The sequence below is a fragment of the Chlorocebus sabaeus genome, chromosome 22 (assembly GCF_047675955.1).
Source record: "Chlorocebus sabaeus isolate Y175 chromosome 22, mChlSab1.0.hap1, whole genome shotgun sequence".
In the NCBI taxonomy this organism is placed as follows: Eukaryota; Metazoa; Chordata; class Mammalia; order Primates; family Cercopithecidae; genus Chlorocebus; species Chlorocebus sabaeus.
The window spans coordinates 41,646,780-41,669,536 of record NC_132925.1 but is presented as its reverse complement, the minus strand read 5'-3'; the positions used below and the strand labels follow the sequence as shown (position 1 = coordinate 41,669,536).

The window sequence follows — 22,757 nt, the reverse complement described above, 5'->3', positions numbered from 1 at the left end:
TAAATGATGAAGAAAAAAGATGCATGCAGTAGACAGAGAAATGGGTGAAAATAAGTCATCTAAGTGTTCACTTCAAGAGAAGCAATGAAGGTAGATGTTCAACTGGATGAGTGATTCCCAAGGGAAAAATAAGGAAATTCTAATTCTGATACACTTGAGATAAACTTTATTAAAGCTATTTTTCATTTGTTTATCTAGAAGTCTCCAACTTATCATCCCAATTGTGTTTGGTTTACAGCACCAGGATTTCCCAAAATACGCTCCTTGGAGCATTTGCCCTAAACCTTATGTGACAAAAAAGGGTTTTGTGGCTGAATGACTTTGGGGGAATGCTGAGTGCCATATTTCCTTCTATATTCAAATGTACATTAACACTCTAAGGTTTAACATGTCCTGAAAAAATGTTTCATTTAGTTTAATCCAGCATTTCTTGAATTGACTTAATAATAGAGCCCTTTTTTCATATACTATGTATTAACATTCCAGGGAACAAACATGGGAGAAACACTGGCTTAGATGAATATTAAAATGGCCTTTATACCAAAGCGGGGGCTGAGGGGTATAGGGGGGAGGTGTGAGAAGGATAGGGCTCACATTTCTTTTTAGACTGGAATTGAGCATTTGCTGAAGACTGTTCACAAACCCGGAAACTATGCAAATCCCTCAGGATCACAGACATCCAAACATACACAGTGTTGCTGGGAACATGTACGGGATCTCCAGAGGGGGTTGAGGGACATGACCCCCAACCCTCACACTGCAGCTTCCTCCTCCGGCTGCTGCTGCTACTCTGTTAGGATCCCTCCACGGAAGACCTATGAGGCTCCTAAACATTTTACCATCTATCTTTGGCCACACACTTCCTGAATGTATTCTCTGGAAGAGAAGAGGCCCACTGGGGAAAAGAGAAGCCAGATCCAGGAGGGAACCGGGAGAAGGAAAGACAAGGAGAAGAGACTGAGTTAAGATCCTGCACCAGATCCAGGACAAGGATGCTCCTCTGGGTGGAGGCTACATGAAGGATATCAGCAACACAGGGTAAGGGGCCCTCTCACGGCAGAGCTCAGGAGAAACGATATGAGCTCAGGAGAAATGATACTGACTTCTAAGGTTAGTGACCAGCATGGGAGCTTCCTGAAACTGTGTTTAATGAATTTAATGAATGTTTATTCATTCATTTTTCTTGAAGAAAAATGTGATGGCTGGTGGACTTTCTGCCATGGAAGGAGAGACTGAGATTACATGCTACGTGGCCTGGTGCAAAGAGACCTAGAGTCTTTGCAAAGCAAAAGGTCAAAACCTTGATCTGGCAAGGTCAAAACCTTGGTAGGGACTGAGGTCTGTGAGTGGCTTCTCAGTGACAATGAAGGATAAGAAAAAATAAAAATAAATATACCTGTGTGAACAATGCCTGGCTATGGAAAGCAGCAGCAGGATGTTTTTAAACTCCCATAACTATATTTTTCTATAATATTTTACTTTTATAGTTGTAGAAACTTGAGTCAACTTCTCTAGTTTATCTCTACCTTCTAGAAACAAATCTTTATTTACGTATTTATTTATTTATTTATTTATTCGAGACTGAGTTTCGCTCTGTGGCCCAGGCTGGAGTGCAGTGGCACGATCTCCGCTCACTGCAACCTCCGCCGCCCCAGTTCAAGCAATTCTCCTGCCTCAGCCTCCTGAGTAGCTGAGATTACAGGGGCGTGCCACCACGCACGGTTGTTTTGTATTTTTATTAGAGACAGGGTTTCGCCATGTAGGCCAGGCTGGTCTCGAACTCCTGACCTCAGGTGATCCACCCGCCTCGGCCTCCCAAAGTGCTGGGATTACAGGCCGTGAGCCACTGCGCCTAGCCTAGAAACGCATCTTTAGTTTCTAGAAAATCTGAACAGACATTACCTGTAAACTTCATATTACTGTGTTTTTAGTGAAACAATGTTTTGCAAGTATTTACGAGGGAATGGAAATATAACGCAGGAAACACACCCTAGAAAGTTATATCCACATAATTCTAGAAGGAGAAGGGGATATATTTGCAGGGGGTGAGATTTCCCGAGAACTTCTGGAGGAAAGAGGGAATCTTCTCCGTCGGCGAGGTTGGGGACGGTGTTTCAGCGAGCAGGAGGCGGCGGCAGGTACTGAAGGCGGCTGCAGGTAGGGAAGGCGGCCGCAGTCCCCCGGGAGCCGGGGGCGGAGCAGGAAACGGCGGCGCGCGGAGCGGGAGGCGGAGCCGCAGCGAGCGCCGCAGGTGGGGACGAGCCCGGCGGCACCTGCCCCGGACCAGAGCGGACCTCCTTCCGCGCTGCGCCGAATGAGGGGAAACCCGAGGGGTTCCCTGGAGAAAGTGGTGCGTCCTGGGGCTGCAGCTGAGGAAGAAAGACGCAGTGCCCCGAAGCCCCTGAACTGAAAAGGGCCAGAAAGGGGGCGGCATGGCATGGCCCAAACTGCCCGCACCTTGGCTGCTGCTCTGCACTTGGCTCCCAGCAGGTGAGCCTTGGAAAAATGGTACCCACCCTGGACCCAAGGAGACAGGAAGCCATTGTGGCCTGGCCTTGCAGAGCTGGCCGCGGGCAGGGCAGTGGAGGCCTGGGCCGCGCTCTGGTGGCGCTTGGCATGGGCGCCAGGAGGTGCGGGGACTGGATCGAGTTTCTGCCTGTGGGAACCTGTTACTTTCCTCTTTTGTTAGTCCGGGCCCTTCCCAAACAGGTGCAACTAAGAAACCTGGAGCCTTTGAGCTTTCCTTCCTACAGTCATTAGGCACTTCTTGATCTCTGAAGCTGAACTGATAGGGGCAAAAGCACCATTCTTAAAAATTCCTAATTACTTTTTCCTTTCATCTCATACGGTGACAACCATATTGACCCAGAAGTGCATATGTTTCATTTCTGGGAGGTTATAATATGTCCTCAGTATACAAAGCAGTGTTTGGCCAGAATCTGAATCCATTGTGCAGGACCACAACGTATGCCTCTGTGCTAACCATGTTCAATGTCACTTTTCTACTTTCTTTGTATCCAGTCACTGCCCTAACTTTACCCCCTTGCTCATCCCGCATCAGGTGTCCAACCATCTACCCTCTCAGGCTTCATTCTCTTACCCTCCACACCAATCTCTCTGTTTTGGAAAACATGATTTTGTGTATCTCTGTGTGTGGCCTGGAAATCTGCCAGAAGTGTGTATCTCCACGAGTGAAACCAGGTCAGAAAGGGTAGCTGAGGGACGGAATGAGCAGGCTCTTTCAGCTCTTTTCCAATTAGGATGTAGGTGTGACCTTGCAAAGAAAATTTATAAGTTCCCTTGGAAGCTCCACCCTGTTTTATTTCATTTTACCCCTCCCCTCCCTTTCGGAATAGCTGCCCTCTTACCTCTAAGTTGTCAGTGGAAGGTCAACTTAGAGTTTGCTCACAGACCAATTTGAGTCTTGTATTTTTAAGTTGGGAACAGATGCAATATGAAGGTGTGTCGGCAGAATGTTCTTTTTACAAGCTCAGTAAGAGATAAGAATTGCTCAGGTATAATCAAATCTGATTCAGACAGGATTCTACAATAACTTAAGCATAATGCTGAGAATAAAGGGGAGAGAGGCTTGCAAAAGGGTAGACCCTGTCTGAAGCTGACAAGACTAGATGTTGGACACCCACGATGCACAGGGAAATAGACTAACCCTCACCTCAATTTGTGTCCAAAATTTCACCAAACACCAGCTGAGGCTATGAATGCAAATTTATAAAAATCCCACAGGTTTGCACAGTCTTCTGTCCTGTGCCTCCCCTGCTCATCTCAAACTCCACAGCAGCTGGGGATTTCTGATGCTGCTTAAGCTACCTTTTTTAGAAAAAATACAGTTCTGCTCCCACCTCTGCCCTTGGGTATTCTATCCCCAGAATTAAGACTTATAATCCTCAGCAAACCTCTAAACTCACTTTCACTGTATAGATGAGAAACTGATATTTCAACTGTTTGACTCCAACACTTGGAGGGGAAATAGCTATTTTAGCAGATAGTTTTCCTATGTGTAGAAATGTAAATAAACTACATTTAGCTATTTAATGTGGTTTGTGTCAATGATGTTTACGTGACACTGGACAAGTTACTGAACTGTTCAAAGCTTCCAGTAAACAGCAATGATTATAGTACATATCTCATACGGCTTTTGTGAGGATGAAGTGAAATTAAGGTTTTAAAGCACTTAGTAGAGTGCCTGAACAAAGTGAGGGAAAGCTTAATCAGTATTATCCAAGCTGATAATAGTAGTCAGGAATTAGAGCCAGGTAGGATTGTTTAAAGCTAACTTTAAGGAAACAGGTTTCTCTATTCTTCCTTCCCCTATGGCTAAGAAAATATGAGCTATAGTAACAGGTGATTATCAGGTTGGAATTCTGAATCTGCCTCATACTAGCTGTGACTTTGGATGGATTACTTAAACTGCCTTTGTCTGGAAAACAGGTGAAATTCCTGACAAGCCAACTCCCTTTGCCCTCTCAATAAGGCCAACTATTGTTGGGTGGATTAAGGTCAAGCACAGTGTTAATGACACGCAAACTGTGATATGCACTTTGGAAAACCCTGTACTAGAGTGTGTTCATTTTGGTCCATCACCTTGTTCTCTCCTGTCTCTAAAGAAGAGTCAACCCAATTCTCTTATTAGCCTCCAAGTTCCCACAATTGCAAAGTGTGAGGCAGTAGTAAACTTGTGTCATATTTAGGTACTTGCTGGTCACTGTGGCTTGGGGCCCCTCATGAAGCTTCTGAGGTCAGGGAGTCTTGTGATATTGTCACAGTCCTTGTGCTCTGAGCTGTGTAGAGATCAGTTGTCAGAAGTAGGTGTGTGTGGTCTTCACTCAGGAAATACTGGGCATAAGTCCTTCTCAACTCCCCCACCTTTTCCTTAACTTTTAAGCCAAACTTCCCAAAGTGTCTGTGAAGATCAAATTGAAGATCAAGCTTCCTCTCTTGCTCTCAATATCTACCAAAGCAGTGGTTTCTGATTTTTTTTTCACAGCTCCCAGAAAGATCCGATTACATTGTGACATGTATGCACATGTATTCAGTTTATAAAATGGAAGCAAAATAATCACAAAAATTGTATTACTAAGTTGAATAAAATAATAACAATTGATATTACATATTATCTTACTGATATTAAAATTCATTTAAAAAATCATCCCCACATTAACAATATTAAATATAAACACCCTGTAAGTTGATTTTCTCAAAACCCACGGCAAACTGCACTATGCACTTTAGAAAACCCTGTACTAAAGTGTGTTCATTTTGGTCCATCACCTTGATCCCTCCTGTCTCTAAAGAAGAGTCAACCCAGTTCTCAAATTAGCCTCCAAGTTCCCACAATTGCAAAGTGTGAGGCCGTAGTAAAATTGTGTCATATTTAGGTATTTGCTGGTCACTGTGGCTTGAGGCCCCTAACGAAGCTTCTGGGCTCAGGGAGTCTTGTGATATTGTCACAGTCCTTGTGCTCTGAGCTGTGTAGAGATCAGTTGCCAGAGGAGTGTGTTGTGGGGGTAGGTGTGTAATTCTCTGAAAGTTTTTTCTTCAGAAATAAATACACTTTTGGGGCTGGGTGCAGTGGCTCACGCCTGTAATCCCAGCACTTTGGGAGGCCAAGGTGAGCGGATCATCTAAGGTCAGGAATTCAAGACCAGCCTGGCTAACATGGTGAAACCCTATCTCTACTAAAAGTAGAAAAATTAGCTGAGCGTAGTGGCATGCACCTGTAGTGCCAGCTACTTGGGAGGCTGAGGCACTTGAATCCAGGAGGTGGAGGTTGCAGTGAGCTGAGATCACGCCACTTCACTCTAGCTTGGGTGACAGAGTGAGACTCTGTCTCAAAAAAAAAATACACTTTTAACGCAGAAGTGGTATGTGAATATCTGTTCTTAAAACATTAAAATAAGGCTAAAGTAAGTACCACTGTTGGCTAATAGCTCTGGTTGCCTTCATCCAATGTCAAAGTTTATTCTCAGAATGAAAGTTTAGCGTCCCCGCTGATTCCCCAAACTCTAAAATGATGTGTGTCATTTCTGCTCTGGTGAATTTTTTTAACATCATAGTGTGTGGTGTTAACTTGCAGATCCAAGAGCTATCAACTTGTATTGTCATTCTTTGGGAAATCAGACAACTGACTCCTAAGTAATAATATCCTTAGAGAGACAGCATCTAGACCAGTAATTTTTCCTGGGCGGTGGGGGTGGAGGTGTGGACCATACTGTAGACTTAATGAAATCTTACAAAGTTCCCTGTTATTTCTCAGGGTGAGGGGGTATGGGTGGTGGATGGGAGACTGTCCACTCAGCTGCTCCCTTGTCTCCTTGGGAGCTTCTGAATACCTCCCCAGAATCCCAGCGCTCTGTTGAACACAGGTAAAAATCACTCCCAGCCTTTATGTTCCCCTCCCAGACAGTTTTACAGATAAGGAAATCCAGACCCGAGTCGTGTGTCTCAGGTTGACATAGGGGAGTTAGTTTGAGAACTGGGACCAGAATCCTGGTGTCTTCACCCTTTCTCCATTGCTCTCTCTCCTATTTCATACTGTGGAGCAGGTTTTTTTGTTTTTGTTTTTGTTTTTGTTTTTTTTTTAATTATACTGGGTTACATGTGCAGAATGTGCAGTTTTGTTACATAGATATACACGTGCCATGGTGGTTTGCTGCACCTATCAACCCATCACCTACATTAGGTATTTCTCCTAATGTTATCCCTCCCCTAACCCCCACCCCCAACAGGCCCTGGTGTGTGATGTTCCCCTCCCTGTGTCCATGTGTTCTCATTGTTCAACTCGCACTTATGAGTGAGAACATGTGGTGTTTGGTTTTCTGTTCCTGTGTTAGTTTGCTGAGAATGATGGTTTCCAGCTTCATCAATGTCCCTGCAAAGGACATGAACTCATCCTTTTTTATGGCTGCATAGTATTCCATGGTGTATATGTGCCACATTTTCTTAATCCAGTCTATCATTGATGGACATTTGGGTTGGTTCCAAGTTTTTGCTATTGTGAATAGTGCCGCAATAAACATCCATGGGCATGTGTCTTTATAGTAGCATGATTTAAAATCCTTTGCATATATGCCCAGTAATGGGATTGCTGGGTCAAATGGTATTTTTGGTTCTAGATCCTTGAGGAATCACCACACTGTCTTCCACAATGGTTGAACTAATTTACACTCCCATCAACAGTGTAAAAGTGTTCCTATTTTTCCACAACCTCTCCAGCACCTGTTGTTTCCTGACTTTTTAATGATCGCCATTCTAACTGGTGTGAGATAGTATCTCATTGTGGTTTTGATTTGTATTTCTCTGATGAACAGTGATGATGAGCATTTTTTCATGTGTCTTTTGGCTGCAGAAATGTCTTCCTTTGAGAAGTGTCTCTTCATATCCTTTGCCCATTTTTTGATGGGATTGTTTTCTTTTTTCTTATAAATTTGTTTAAGTTCTTTGTAGCTTCTGGATATTAGCCCTTTGTCAGATGGATAGATTGCAAAAATTTTCTCCCATTCTGTAGGCTGCCTGTTCACTCTGATGATAGTTTTAAGTTTGTTTTGTTTAATTGAATTCTGGTATACAGAAATAGAAACAGGTGTCTGCTTCCTGGATGTCTAACTAAATGCTAATGTTTAAACATCTTGCCCCAACAACAATGCAGTGAAACAAGATGTTGAGTGATTAGTGTACAGTGTACCTGGGTTTCTTTTACCGTAATGATTTATTTCATTATCTGAAGTCCTTGGGGGAAATAAAATTGTATGTTTTAAGAATTGAGAAGACTCTGACCGGGCATGGTGGCTCACGCCTGTAATCCTAACACTTTGGGAGGCCAAGGCGGGTGGATCATTTGAGGTCAGGAGTTCGAGACCAGCCTGGCTAACATGGCGAAACCCCTTCTCTACAAAAGACACACAAATTAGCCCAGCGTGGTGGCAGGTGCCTGTAATCCAAGCTACTCAAGAGGCTGAGGCAGGAGAATCGCTTGAACCCAGGGGGCGGAGGTTGCAGTGAGCCGAGATCGTGCCATTTCACTCCAGGCTGGGCGAAAGAGACTCCTTCTCAAAAATAAATAAAATAAAATAAAATAGAGAATTGAGAAGACTCTGGCCATGTCCCCAGTTCTTTCTAGATCTCCCAATCTGCAACTCTTGTGATAAAGTGGGGTCAGAGGAAAGCAATTTTGACACTTTCTTTATTTCTCATAACCAGGTAATCACTGAGTTCTGTTACTTAGTCCCAGGTTCTGCCCCTTCTTTTCTATTTTGGGTGACACTTCTTATACTAGTCTACATGAAGCATCTTCTTGCCTCTAGTCCTGCTACTTCTCTGTCTACTTCCAACCATTCTCTATGCAGATGATAGTAAACCTACCTGAGTTAATAATTCCCATTTTCATTTTAATCTTCCACCCAAAGAAGCTCCATTAGATCCCTATAGCTTATGAGACTGGGCTAAAACTCTTTGTATGAAATTCAAGGCCAACTAATTCTGGGCTCACTGCTTTGGGAAGCCTTGTCCCCACAGATACAGGCATGGTCTTACTGTATAACCTTTCCCCTCAACACACACCTTTCTTTCTTGCTTTTTGTCTGACTGTACTAGACATGGTTAATGTTGACCATTTTTTTGAAATTTTAGGGCACTTAAAATTTGTTCCAAGCAATTTAGTCTCTCTTGCATGAATGTATCTGTTCTTTTGTTTAGCAAATGTTTAATGTGCCCTTGGTGCAAGACATTGTGCTGTCAAACAAAAGCCGTCATGGCCCTGGCCCCTGTGGTGCTTATTGTCTAAAGGGGATTCAAGTGAATGTGGAAATACAACTGTGACAAGGCCAGGAAAGAAGGATACAGGGTACCACAAGAGCAGTTAGTAGATGGATTTTGCTCAGTCAGGAGGCTCTCCCTGAAAGGATCATGCATGAATGCTGAGGAACAACGAATTCAAACCAAAGTAATAGCATCTGCAAGACTACTGGATAGGAGCTTAGTGTGTGTGAGAGATGAGAAGAATGTTAGCGGGACTGAGTGAAGGACGCCACAGGAAGAGTGGTGGAGTTGAGGCCAGAGGAGTCAGTAGGACCAGATGTGCATGGCTGCATGGGTCATGGTAGGAGGTTTTGTGTTTATCTTAACAACAATGGACAGCTGTTAGAGGTTTTTAAGGAGGAGGAATTGGGAGACTAACAGCAATGTGGACTCCACCTGGCAGGGGGAACCAGTGCATGCATGAGTACAGTACTAGGTAAGCACAGGTGATATGGAGGCTGGACATGATAGTAGCTTGTGCTAGGATAGTAGTGAAATTGGAGAGAGAGAGAGATTCTGAAAATATTTCGGAGATAAATAAGCCCAATCTGATGATAGACTGTGTATTAGTCCGTTCTCATGCTGCTATAAAGAACTGCCTGAGATTGCATAATTTATAAAGGAAAGAGGTTTAATTCACTTACAGTTCTGCAGGGCTGGAAAGGTCTCAGGAAACTTATAATCATGGCAGAAGGGGAAGCAAACATGTCCTTCTTCACATGGTGGCAGGAGAGAGGATTGCCCAGTGAAGAGGGAAGCTCCTTATAAAACCACTGGATCTTGTGAGAACTCACTATCATGAAAACAGAATGGGGGAAACCACCCCAAGATTCAATTGTCTCCACCTGGTCCCTCCCATAACACATAGGGATTATGGAAACTACAATTCAAGATGAGATTTGGATGGGGACACCAGCCAAACCATATCAGACTGTATATGAAGAGCAAAGGAGGAAAAGACACCAGGATGATTCCTTCCTAGTTTTTGGTCTTTTCCATTCACTGAGATGGGAAATGTGGGAGAGGCCCAAGTTTGTATGGAAGGATGATGATTTAGATTTTGGGCTTGATTTAGAATTTGAAACAACCAGGAAGAACTATCAGGAGCATTTGGATACATGTGTCTGTTTTAGTCCCTTATTGTACAGGAGTAAGATGTAATATTCAGTGCTCTCATAGTTTCTGATCAATGCTATAAAACTCATCCATGACAGGAACTACTTTGTCTGTGTGTTTACTTGTTTATCATTGACTTTCCTACCAGGAGCACAAGTTCCAAGAGTGCAGGGGTCTGTATCTCTTACTTGCTACTAATGTTGGCTCAGAGTTGGTACTCAATAAATGAATGAATGTGTGTGTTCTGGTCATGCCTAAATTTGCATGTGCTCTGAGATTAGTGTGTGGAGACATGAGTCACTAACCTGGGTGAATGACTTTGGAAACCCCAAGCATCTGCCCTCAACCAGGTCTTGGCCTCTCCCCCTGGTAACCAAAGGGATGTTAAGTTCAAACCACCTGAGTGGCTATTTATTTCACTTAGTAGTTTATCAAAAAAAATTTTAAAGATTGATATTTTCCCCTTTTGAATAGGTTGTGGTGAAACATGGGACTATCACTTGCTATTTATGGGAATATGCATTTCTTTCCTGAAGTGTCTATTCAAATAGAAAAGGCTTATTCCCTTTAGCTCACTTTGAGAAATGTATTCTACTAGAATAAAAGAACACATGTGAAGACATACTTATATAAACATATTCATTTCAGTAATTCATGTCAGCATTGCTTATAATACTGAAAAGTCAGAAACAACCTAAATGTCCATAATTTGGAAAATGTGTAAATAAAAGTGGCTCAATGATGGAGTAAAATGTTCATGCAGTTAGTAAATATATATATATATATTGTGTATGGTATACAATATATCATTAGTTTGAAGAAAAAGTCACAAGTCATTGTACATAATATGATTACTTTAAAAAATATATATATAGGAAAAGATGTGAAAGGATGTAGACCAAATTGTCAATAGCAGTATCTCTGGAAAGTGGAATTCATGGTGAGCAAGGAGGAATGTTTTACTTGATACCCCCTCCACTGTTTGAATTTTCTCACTTATTTATTTTGTATAAATGAACAGAAAAGGAAAGAAGGGCTTTGGTACAAAATGATTAAAATAAATTTGTGAATGTCCCTTAAGTGTGTGAATATTCCTCAAAGGGTTAAATCTCAACCATTTAGAACACTTATCCAGAAGACATGGTAGTGAGGTGGAGGTCTAAGCATAAATCCAGCTTTGCTACTTTCTAGCTGTGTGGCCTTAAGCAGATTACTTAATCTCTCAGAATTTTCCTCATCAATGAAATTGAGATAAAGTACAGCTTATCTCATCAGTTTCTTGCAAAGGTTAAATGAGATAATGTATAATAAAACACCCAATACCGTGTCAAACAACATAGTAAGTGCTCAGCACACAACACTTTCCTTCTCAGGGGAGGCTGCCCTGGTGAGTGTTGCATGCCAGACCTTGGGTAAACACACAGTACCTAGACATCATTCCTCTCCCCACCCATCTGCTTTCCTGGTCTCCTTCTCTCTCAGCTCTCCCTATCCTTTCCTTCTTGTTCGTGACCACTCCTTCTTGTCTTTGTCTCTTCTTGTCCATAGCCAGTCACTTCTTGTCTTGCTCCTTTTTCATAGCTAGTCCCTCTTCTCCTTGATTCCTCTCATATTTGCACTGTTATCTGAGGAAATGTAACAAGGACTGATGGTAAATATGCTTGGTGAGATAGCCTGCTCAGACATAAACTCTGATAGTATTGAACCTGTGTACATTTTGTTAGCCTGCCACATGGAGTCAGTGTGCTGGTATACCTGAAAAACACTCAGGAATCAATTTGTGTCAGTCCCAGGCCACTGCCCCTTGCCGGCAAAGACCTGCGTTTACCCTCCTGCCTACCATCCCTTCCAAACAGGCCCGTTCATGGGAAAGAAGGGGAAGTACCATCTAGTCCTTCAAAACAGTTTTTAATTTTAAAAATATTTAAAAATATATACCTATATTCCTATACTGTGTGAGTATCTTCTAGAAACTAAAACAACTTCTTGCCCAGTCTAATACTACACAGGAAATGAGGAATAAAAAATGTGCAAAGATGTTCATATATTTAGGAACAGATGACATTTAGTTGTAAAGATACTCTGCCCTCGTTGGTATGTTTCCTTCTGTTTTAGTGTAGGATGGTAGTCCCCACTCAGCACAGCAGCCTGGCCTTGGAAAGTACCTGATGGCGGGAATCAGAGAATCCCCTTCCCCTTCTCTCCTTCCCATGAGCTCTGATACCTCATCTGAAGTTTCCTTTCTACCCACGTGATAGGTCTCCTTCCCTTCTTTCACAGAACGGGGCAAGTTGTGAATGTGTCCACCAGGGTACAAAGCTATGAAACTTTTGAAGCTTTTGAGGCACCAACTCATTTGGCAAAGAGAAGACAATCATGATAGTTTACATTTGTATCATTTTTTCAAAATGCTTTTACATGCTGGTCTCAGTGGATCTGGAACTCCTGAACTAGTCAAGATAAGTACAAATGATACAAATGATGGCTTAGGTTTATTGAATGTCTACTATGTGCCAGACTCTTTGCTAAATGGGGGACATTTTTTTATGCTCACCACAACCCTATGAGGCAGATATTATCGTCATCTCATGTTTGCATACAAAGGAAAACAATAGTTTGGAAATAACTTGGTAGATCAACTTCTGACTCTAACCAAATTGCCTTTTCTGACCCCCAGCAACTAATGTTGACTAGAATGTTTAATAAACTGCTGTTTACATCACATTACCATTCAGCTGTTAGGGATTGGAGACAGAATCTGAACTCAGGGAGTCAGGCTCTAGAATTAACGTTTTTAAGAGAAAATGATAGAGGCAGCTAAGAAATTAGGAGTCAATTAACTGGGGAGGAGAAAATGCCACAGGATAAAGGAAATTTAAGAATAGAAAAAAAAATTAAGAATTTGAAAACTTGTAGTAAGCCTGAAAGAGCAAAGTTGCAACCAGGATGACTATAATCAGGGCATTTCTCTTTTTGATCCTGTTCACGTTTTCAGCCTGATTCTGCTGCTCTGGGTCCTTTCTTGAAAACTCCACCTGCTTAGTTCTGTGCATGCCCAGTGTGGTTAGGTTTACAGAGAAGTTAGAGGATATAGGAAAAGAAAGTGGGGAGATTTTTGCCTTTTAGATGGACTGTCCTGCTACTGCCTCTTTCCTTCCCAATCTGGAAAATCCGACTGCTTTTTAAGAGCCTGGCGCCTGACTTCTACTTTGGAAGATCAAGCTTGCCTGCTTGGGAAAAATTGGGATTTGGTGTCAGCAAGGCCCAAGCCCAAATCCTGACGCTGACACTTTTTAGGTATGTGATGTTGGGCATGTGGGGGTGTGGCTTATACTCTGAACTTCTGCCCACCTATATGAGCAGGGCTGTTGCCCAGCTGAGGGGGTTTGTGAGAATTAGAGACTAAGAACGTATATCACCCGGTGCATAATAGATGCTAAGGGCCAGAAGCAACAACTGAGAAGATGGGAGAAGAGTTTGCTGGGTTGTTCAGTAATTCTTCTCCTGGGACTCTTCGTGTGTGTGTGTGTGTGTGCGTGTGTGTGATAGAGAGAGAAAGAGAGAGAGAGACAGGGCAGGGGGTGGAGGTGTGAGGTCTGCGCAGGATACTGTGGGGCTGGCAGACCCTTGGAGGGAGTGTGAATGACCTCAAGATGGCCAGAACTTGCTGAACCTGGCAGACATCAAAGCTTGACATTCACACAGGGATGAAATAGAAGAGAAGATAAAAGAGAATCCAAGCAGCTAAGTCAGTGCTGATGTTGGTAAAGGTGAGTTGTGTCACCTCAACTGTGGTTTGTCCACAATAAGGGCATTCATGGAAGGGGAGCTGAGTGATCACCTTTCTCCCCATTTCCCATCCTCAAGGGTGTCAGATTCTGCAATCTTCAAAGCTACCCCACAGCAATTTCTGACTCTAACCAAACTCCCTTTTCTGACCCCCAGCAAACCTGGTCTCCCTGCTCCCAAATGCTCTACCTCTATACAAGTGATATTGACTGGAGTGTTGAATAAATTGTTATTTATATCAAATTACATTCAGCCAAATAAAGAGGCTACAAGTTCTTTATTTCACTGTGTCAGAGTGACTGCACCAGTTATATTTTAATTATTACTCACATAGCCTGGCCCCAGCTCAAATTATTTGCAAACTTGTGAATACCAATTATCTTTTATTTAAAGAATAGCCAAGCTGCGAGGCAAGAGCACTGCTCAGGGACAGAATGTTGACTCTGACCCCCTTAGAAAACGAATGACCACAGACAAGTCACTTAAATTTCCAAGCCTCAGATTTGTTGTACAGGAAGTGAGCATAGCTAATCTTCTCCCAGGTATCACATTTAGTATGTAAAAGAATATATTTGAAGATGCTGTTGAACCTAAGATTTTATTTAGACCAAAAATCAGTGTTTTCCTCTCCCTTCTCATTGGTACGTGTGTTATGGGACAAAATAAGTCAGTGTTGACAATGGCAACCTATTCATTGAGAAAATCTTATCTGTGGCTGTTTCTACTGTTCAGATAAAACTGTGGTTGGTGAGATCTCCAAGGTCTATTTCAGGTCAGTTCTGGAAGAAAACGAAGAAACACAAAGGGGTAGTCAGAGAGAAAGAACAAGAACTAAAAATTAGATTAAGAATCCATGTTAGGCTTGAGATGCTGATCACTGGCCCTTCCATTCTGATTGACCTGATTTCTGGGAATCTACAGCTTATGGAGACAGCAGCTGTTTTTCCCAAAAATACTCAAGGTTTATTTTTAAAATGTTACTTTTTTCATTTACAGCTGAGTGGGGAAGTCATCTATCTTCCTAAAAACACCACTTTCACCCTATTACTGTTCTTCAGAAAAGACTTAAGTGATGATCCATGGACAAGAAATTGACACTGGATTGTGATTTAGACTTCACTCCATTGCTCCATCTCCCACTCACCACCACTTGCCCCACGTTATTTATCTTCTCTGTCTTCCATAAAGCTGGAGACACAGCTAGATTGGTTTCCCCCAGGTTGCCCAAGTAACTGCCCCTTCCTAATAAGGCTCTTTGTTCCCTCCTTTCTTGCTTACAGAAACAATGAGTTTCTCTGCCTTCTTCCTGCTTCTCATGCATAATCTTAGTCCTACCTGCTTCTTGGAGCCTAGGTTAAATCTTTTCCTTTCATGAAGGCTTCCTGCCCACAGCTCTTGCCTGCATTGCTGCAGAGCCTCTATCCAGCACAACTGCCTTGGGGCATCTGCATCACAGCCCAGTCCTGGAGACAGGTTGTCAGGTCATTTCTGTGAGTGCCTGTCCTGAACAGCATTCTGCTGTCTGTCATCAGGTCATTTTGAGTGCCTGTCCTGAACAGCATTCTGCTGTCTTGTCTATGGATGTGAGGAACCCAGATGCAGGTGCCTATCAGAAGTTTAAGAGGAAAGTCTTATAAGGGCTGTGACCAGTAGGTCAGGCAGGACCCAAGAATCCTGTGACTCTAGCCTTCAAGACAGGCCCACCTAGCTGCTCCGTAAGGTAATGACTACATTTGTTTTGTTTGTGGGAGTACCTTGGTCAAAATGAAGGTGGCTCCACTTGAAAACTCTGTTGGAGAAAACCCCAACTCCAACCTCTTTCTCCCTGGCCCTCATAATAAAGGGAAAAGGGGAAGAGACCCACATACTAACACTAACGTGGCAGTGTATGTGCAAGGCTTCATGCCAAGGACAGTGGATTATCTCATTCTTGCAAGGACCTGATGAGGCTAACACTATCATCATCTCCAGTCATGGCTGAGAAACCAGCTCAGAGAGCATTAATAACTTGTCCAAAATTCAAGTAAGTATTAAAGTTTGATTTCAACCCAGCTGTATCTGAATCTAAAGCGTGTGTGGGGTGTGTGTGTGTGTGTGTGTGTGTTTTAAATCAAGTCTACACCAATGGTTCTCAGAGTATGGCCCTCAGAGCAGTAGCATCAGTATCTCCTGGAAATTAGTTAGAAATTTACATCCATTGCTGGGTGCAGTGGCTCACGCCTATAACCCCAGACTTTAGGAGGCTGAGGCTGGAGGATTGCTTGAGGTTAGGAGTTCAAGACCATCCTGGGCAGCATAGCAAGACTTCATCTCTACTAAAAATTTAAAAAGATAGTCAGGCATAGTTGTGCATGCCTGTAGTCTCAGCTACTTGGGAGGCTGAGACCGGAGGATCACTTGAACCCAGGAGGTCAAGGTTGCAGTGAGCCATGATTGTGCCACTGCACTCCAGTCTGGGCAACAGAGGAAGACTGTATCTCAAAAAAAAAAAAAAAAAAAAAAAAAGAATGAAAAAAAGAATCCAGGTGCAGTGACTCAGGCTGGGCGCAGTGGCTCACGCCTGTATTCCCAGCACTTTGGAAGGCTGAGGTGGGTGGATCATTTGAGGTCAAGAGTTTGAGCCTAGCCTGGCCAACACGGTGAAACCCTGCATCTACTAAAAATACCAAAATTAGCCAGGCATGGTGGTAGGCACCTGTGATCCCAGCTACTTGGGAGGCTGAGGCAGGAGAATCCTATGAATCTGAGAGGTGGAGGTTGCAGTGAGCCAAGATTGTGCCATTGCACTCCAGCCTGGGTGACGGGGTGAGACTCCATCTCAAAAAAAAAAAAAAAAAAGAAAGAAAAAAAAGAAAGAAAAGAAAAAAATTTGTGTCCCTGGGCCTCAGCCAAGTCCTACGGAACTGGAAACTCCTAGCATAGGGCTCAGTGATCTGGGCTGTCACAGGCTCTCTGGTGATGCATACTCGAATTTGAGTACTGCTGCTCCACACTAAACCTCCCACAAGAGAATCCCTTTAAAACTTGGCCTAGAAACCAAACTAACATAGGAATGTTCCAAGGTGCTGGTTATGTCTGGACCCTTGACTGTGCCCAAGTCCCACCTGACATTTTGGTGCTACCTAATCCTTCATCAAGGCACACCTGGAGCTTTAAGTATGCCTGTAGGTTCGGAGGGTAGGGAGAGGACATTTTTTAAAAGGAAAAATCTCCTCTTAATTTCCTCAAGTCTTTCTTGATGCAGTTTGTCACAATCTGACTGTTTTATTTGCTCTGTGTTTATGCTGACTGCCTGTACTGCCAAATTTCCACTGGTTAATATATTCTTAGTCATTTATTCCATCATTTATTCAACAAACATTTGTTGGGTGCCAAGTAGGTGACAGGCACAGTACTGGGCACTGGTATTTGAGCAATGACTTAGAGAAGGCCAACTGTGTTTTTCTCTGAGCCCACAGTGAGCAGGCCATCAATAAGAAGCATGAAAAGTGCTGCCTAGGGGTAGGATGAGGCACTTAGAAAAAACAGAGGGAGGTCCCTCTCCCAGACTTGCAGACAGGAGGGCTGCTGGAGGAGGTACGGTTCCAGACACAGAACCCTGTCTACGGGGTAGACAGAAGTAGAATCCCTGTTCAGCTGAGGACCCAAGGCACGAATCTTAATTAGCCCAGGGAAGAGAGTGGAGCAGTGGCAGGTGATGTGGAAGACTGTTCCAGGATGAGAGAGCTGCACCTGGAGAAGAGAATGGTCTTAGCATGGGAAAGACTGAAGCAAGTTCAGAATGGCTGACCCCTCGAGTGGGAGATGAGACATGAAGGGACATAGGGCAGACGAGAAGGGCAGTAGGCTGAGCTAATGGGCTTCGTAGGCCTGGTTAGGGAGCTTGAACTTTATCCTTAGGATATGGGAAACCATTTTAAGAAGAGACGTGATGTGAGGGAAAAAAAATATATTAGCAGTGTCACTTCAGTACAAATGTGGCTTTATTTTGATACAATTCTTATATTGTTGGTGTCATCACTGTTAATGCACTGTAAATTCCTGGGAGTTTTCCTCACTCCTTTCTTCCTATGCCCCTCTGAGGTGGCTGAGTGCGTTCTCCACCCCACCCCAGCCATTGCCTGCTCAGGTGAGTAAGAGCCCAGACTCTGTGAGCTCCTAGCCAGCGTAAGGCAGGACGGCAGGCAGTATATTTTACTCATTCGTATTGTTTTTCTTACCTGTGAGCAGATGTAGGTCACCTTCAGCATTGTCTCCTGCTCTTGGCTTTAGGGTGCCTGTCCTTGCTTGTGACGGTCCAGCACACAGAACGCTATGTCACCCTGTTTGCCTCTGTTGTCCTCAAATGTGACTACACCACCTCTGCCCAGCTCCAGGACGTGGTGGTGACATGGCGCTTCAAGTCCTTCTGCAAGGACCCTATCTTTGACTACTACTCAGCGTGTGAGTATCCTTACCCCCTTGGCGCTGTGTGGGGCCCAGACACCTCTGTGACATACTGCGGTTAGGGTTGAGGGATTAGTTAGGATTACAAATCTTGGTAGTGAGGAGAAGCCACAAAGATCACCTAATGCAGTTCCTCTGTTTGTAGATAAACAAACGGAGTCCAGATAGATGAAATAATGTATTCAAGGTCACATACTAGTTTATTTTACAATTTTTGTCCTGCTTTGTTCTCAAAAAAATTTAAAGAAACTCAGACATTAGGCAAAAGTCCTGCCTCCCTGTTCATTCCTGGTTCCATGCCAGCGTGCTAAGCTGACGATGCAGGCCCGCCTCCCGTCACCCCCACCACCTTAGAATGCGGCAAGAAGACTCTACACTCAGCACAAATGACTAGGAGCCTCTTGCTTCTTGCTATATTCCCTTCCTCAGTCCGCCTTTGGGGAGATGGTCATTCCTCTGCTGACTAAGCCCTCCAGTGCCCCACAGGCAGCCCTTTAACTGTGGGAAGTCTCTTAGTGCTACACAACTCTCGCTTACGGTTGGCCAGTCCTGCCTTTCAGTAACAACTGCCCCAGGCATGTGGGTTGTGCTGTCTGGATCAGAGCTCTTTCCTAGTTGCCCATTTCTGCCTTCTCTCAAAGAACAAAGGAACCCAGAACACCCCACTGTCAGCACCAAGACAATTAATTGTTTGAAGATTTTGAGAATAGAAGTAGACACCCTGTTCATAGGAAGAAGTGAGCCTCCTGAGAAGAAGCAAAGGGAGAGGGAGGCATTAGTCTTTACTAATGACTACACCACCTCTGCCCAGCTCCAGGACATGGTGGTGACGTGGTGCTTCAAGTCCTTCTGCGAGGACCCTAACTTTTACTTTTTGAGCTCTCGAGCTAATGTCTCACAATATGATGTGAGCAGAACCTCAAGAGCTGTCTGAGCCACCCACTGATCCTGCCATTGTCCCCAAAAGACTCCTCTCTAAATTAAGGCGTTGTTTCCTGGGGGTTACTCTTAAAATGCCTGGGTTAAATGGCCAGGGAGGAGAGGCTAGGGAAGCAGGCATTTGCCAGGGGCAGATTTAACAGCTCTCAGATTATATATATATATATTTTTTTTTGAGATGGAGTTTCACTCTTGTTGCCCAGGCTGGAGTGCAATGGCGTGATCTCAGCTCATCGCAACCTCTGCCTCCCAGGTTCAAGTGACTCTTCTGCCTCAGCCTTCTGAGTAGCTGGGACTACAGGCATGCAACCTTATGTTTTAAGGGCAGGTAGATGAATTCCATGGGAGCAGAGGGAGGCTGGGGTGACTTTGAAAATGAGACAAAGGAAGTTGGAATAGGAGATGGGGGATATAACTGGCATGAAATCATGGCCCGTTAGGGGGTCAGGAGTCTGGCTGCTCAAAGTGTGGTGCCTGATATTACCAGGGAGCATATTAGAAATGAGAATCTCAGATACCACTCTAGACCTGCAGAATCAGGATCTTCATGATTAACAAGAGTCCCAAGGGATGCATAGTCTTGGGAAAAATTGAGACACTCCACTGTGTCTCACGCCTGGAGCAGGAAGGGAACCTTTCTTTGTGGGAAACCCCTATAGCTGTGTGACTCTAGTGTGCCCTCTCTCCTTAGCATACCAGGCAGCTTTATCCCTGGGCCAGGACCCATCCAACGATTGCAATGACAACCAGCGGGAAGTTCGCATCGTGGCCCAGCGGCGGGGGCAGAATGAGCCCGTGCTGGGGGTAGATTACCGGCAGCGCAAGATCACCATCCAGAACCGTGAGTGCGGGGGAGGTGTCAGGGGAACTGGGGGTGGGGGGAGGTGCAGACACCAGGCCCGGCAGGCTGAGTCAGCATGGGATTTCCCATTTCTTTCTGCTGCCTGTTGGTCTACTTGGTCGCTGTCATTGTTTGAGGAAAGTGCCAGCTTCATAGAATGTGCTGCACCAGCTGAAGTTACTTCCCTGGAAGTTAGTCTCTGGACCAGAGGTTGTTCTGTTGCTATCTATAGCTTTGGCTAAAAGTCTAGGGGTGAGTGATTTCCTTTGCTTTCCTGAGATTCAGGGCTAAGATGTGGATCAGATTTCTTTGATTCATTCCACAGATTGCTCTCGGGGCCTACAGAAACCCCAGGTCACTGAGTTTCCCTCTGGCTATTCCTGTTGTTCATATGGAAAGAAATAGGGGGCTCTGAGCAGATGACCACCTTGAGACCACTGTCCTCCACTGATAGAGGAAAGAACACTGGGCTTGGACTAAAATGCCCCAGTGAGAGTCCTAGTGCTTCCTCTCACTAGCTCAGTAACCAGTAATCAGTTATTATCTTTTTTTTTTGAGACAGAGTCTTGCTATGTCACCCAGGCTGGAGTGCAGTGGTGTGATCTCGGCTCACTGCAAGCTCCGCCTCCCAGGTTCATGCCGTTCTGCTGCCTCAGCCTCCCCAACAGCTGGGACTACAGGTGCCTGCCGCTACACCCGGCTAATTTTTTTGTATTTTTAGTAGAGACGGGGTTTCACTATGTTAGCCAGGATGGTCTCGATCTCCTGACCTCATGATCCGCCTGCCTCAGCCTCCCAAAGTGCTGGGATTATAGGCATGAGCCACCGCGCCCGACCTGATCAGTTATTTTCTTTGGCTTCTGTTTCTTCATCTGAACGATGGGCATCGTGGTATCTTCCTCCCTACTCCAAAGTGAATATCTAGCGTGATACGTGAGAGCTGTGTCCAGAGCCTGTCTATTCTCTGTGCCCTGGGCAGGGAGTAGTGGTGAGAGCCCTGACTCTGGAGTCAGGTGCGAGTGTGCATCCCAATTCTGCATTTTCAGGGTATGTGAACCTGGGCAAGCATCTACAATTTTTCAGCCTCAATTTCTATAAAATAGGACTTGCCATAGTACCTAGATCATAGAGATTTGTGGGGAGTAAGGTAATATGTATAAAGCATTTAGCAAACAGGAAGTGGGCAGTAAGCATTAGTTATCACTCCGTATACTTTTGGATAAATGGCTTAGCTCCTCATATTTCTATTGTGTAATCCACAGTCGCTGCCATAGATCAGCACAGAATTCAGAGCCTATTTCAATGGGCTTTATGTGCTGTGTTAAATGAATATTTGTTTGTTAAAAGGGGAAAAAGGGAAGAATACACCCAGTGTGCCACTCATGGTGGCCATAGCTACAATATCAATGAATCAGTGAATATTCTGACTGTTTAAAGGGAGGTCACTTAACGGGAACAAGTTTAATAATTGCTTTCAGTTTTGTCTGTAACACTTAAGTCTGCCTTTTTTTTTTTTTTTTTTTTTTTTTACATTCGGCCTCTGATTTCCCCAAGCCAGCCCTCAGCTTTAGGGTACATCTGTCCTTCTTTTCTAGTCTCCAGGGGCATCTCTAAAGATCCAGGGTGGTTCTGCCTTTTCCAAAGCCAGCAGAATTTATTCTTCTCTGACCTCAAAGTTTCAAGCCTCTTTAATTAGCAAATTACCTGTACAGTTTCTGAAGGATGGAAATCCCCATAATAGCTAGTCCCTGCTCTTATTTTTTTTTTTCTAAAAACATGAAGGTGAATACCTTCCACTACTTCCATTCCCAGCCACCTTTGGCTCAAACCCTGCTTCGTTCTTACTCCCACAGGAATACGTTAGTATTCCCCTCTGTTTTTATTTCTGTCTCCAGGCTTGTTGGGACTTCCTGGAGTCCTTGTGTTCTGACACTTTGTTGCCTATGCTTGCATCATTTGAGATGACCCTGTCAAATCAGTCCTTAGATCCTTTAAAACATTAACATATCTGAACACCCTTCTTACTCTGACATCCCTCAAATACTCTTTATGTCTCCAATAAAAATTAGAGCAGATTTACAAAACACATCATGCCCCGAGGGGGAATTTTTTAAAAGCACTTTCACCATTTTTCCAAGTCTAGGGTAAGCTTATTTCTGGGAAAGGTAGTGGGTTTGGAAAATAGTGGGTAGGAAAAAATTGTAGGTATTGACGTAAAAGAGAAGGAAACAGAAGTCAAAGTTAGGTCCACTGCTGCGTGACCTTGCATTTTTGTTTCATTTCCTCAATAAACATTTCTTGACAAACAGATAATAAAGAATTGCAGATATTACAGCCAACTTAGCAGGAGCAAGTCTGTAATGCTAAGGTTCCGTGGCGCTGGTGCTTACTGTGGGTGGGGGAACTGGAACTGCCACTGCACTTCACACAGAGGCTGCCCTGATGCCTTTGACTGGATTTTAAACCCTTTCAGGACAGAAAAGGGTTTTGTTTCTCTTTATATCTCCTCGGTGCCTGATATAGTGCTGGACCCACAAAAGGGCTTTAGTGAATATTTATTGACTTTGCTAAACTTGAACATAAATATTAACCATTCATTTTAAATTCCTTGTAGATGCTGGATATTAGACATTTGTCAGATGGATAGATTGCAAAAATTTTCCCCCATTCTGTAGGTTGTCTGTCCACCCTGATGATCCTATAAGTGGAAGCTGGATGATGAGAATGCCTGGACACATGGGGGGAACCATACACACTGCAGCCTGTTGGAGGGTTCGGGGGTGTAGGAGGGAGCGCATCAAGAAGAACAGCT

At 43.9% G+C, this 22,757-nt stretch overlaps 1 protein-coding gene across 2 annotated transcripts in view; it reads left to right on the top strand.

The window, feature by feature from the left end:
- Positions 1 to 2,229: 2,229 nt before the first annotated feature.
- Positions 2,230 to 22,757, top strand: part of ILDR1 (immunoglobulin like domain containing receptor 1) — a 34,665-nt gene continuing 14,137 nt past the window's right edge. The window contains exons 1-3 of one of the 2 annotated variants that reach the window (XM_073009761.1): positions 2,230 to 2,490; positions 17,992 to 18,162; positions 19,796 to 19,945. In XM_073009761.1, the coding sequence (XP_072865862.1) occupies positions 2,433 to 2,490; positions 17,992 to 18,162; positions 19,796 to 19,945 (379 nt within the window). In that variant the 5' untranslated portion in view covers positions 2,230 to 2,432. The remainder of the gene's footprint in view (positions 2,491 to 17,991; positions 18,163 to 19,795; positions 19,946 to 22,757) is intronic. The other variant, XM_007985624.3, reaches the window with a different exon arrangement.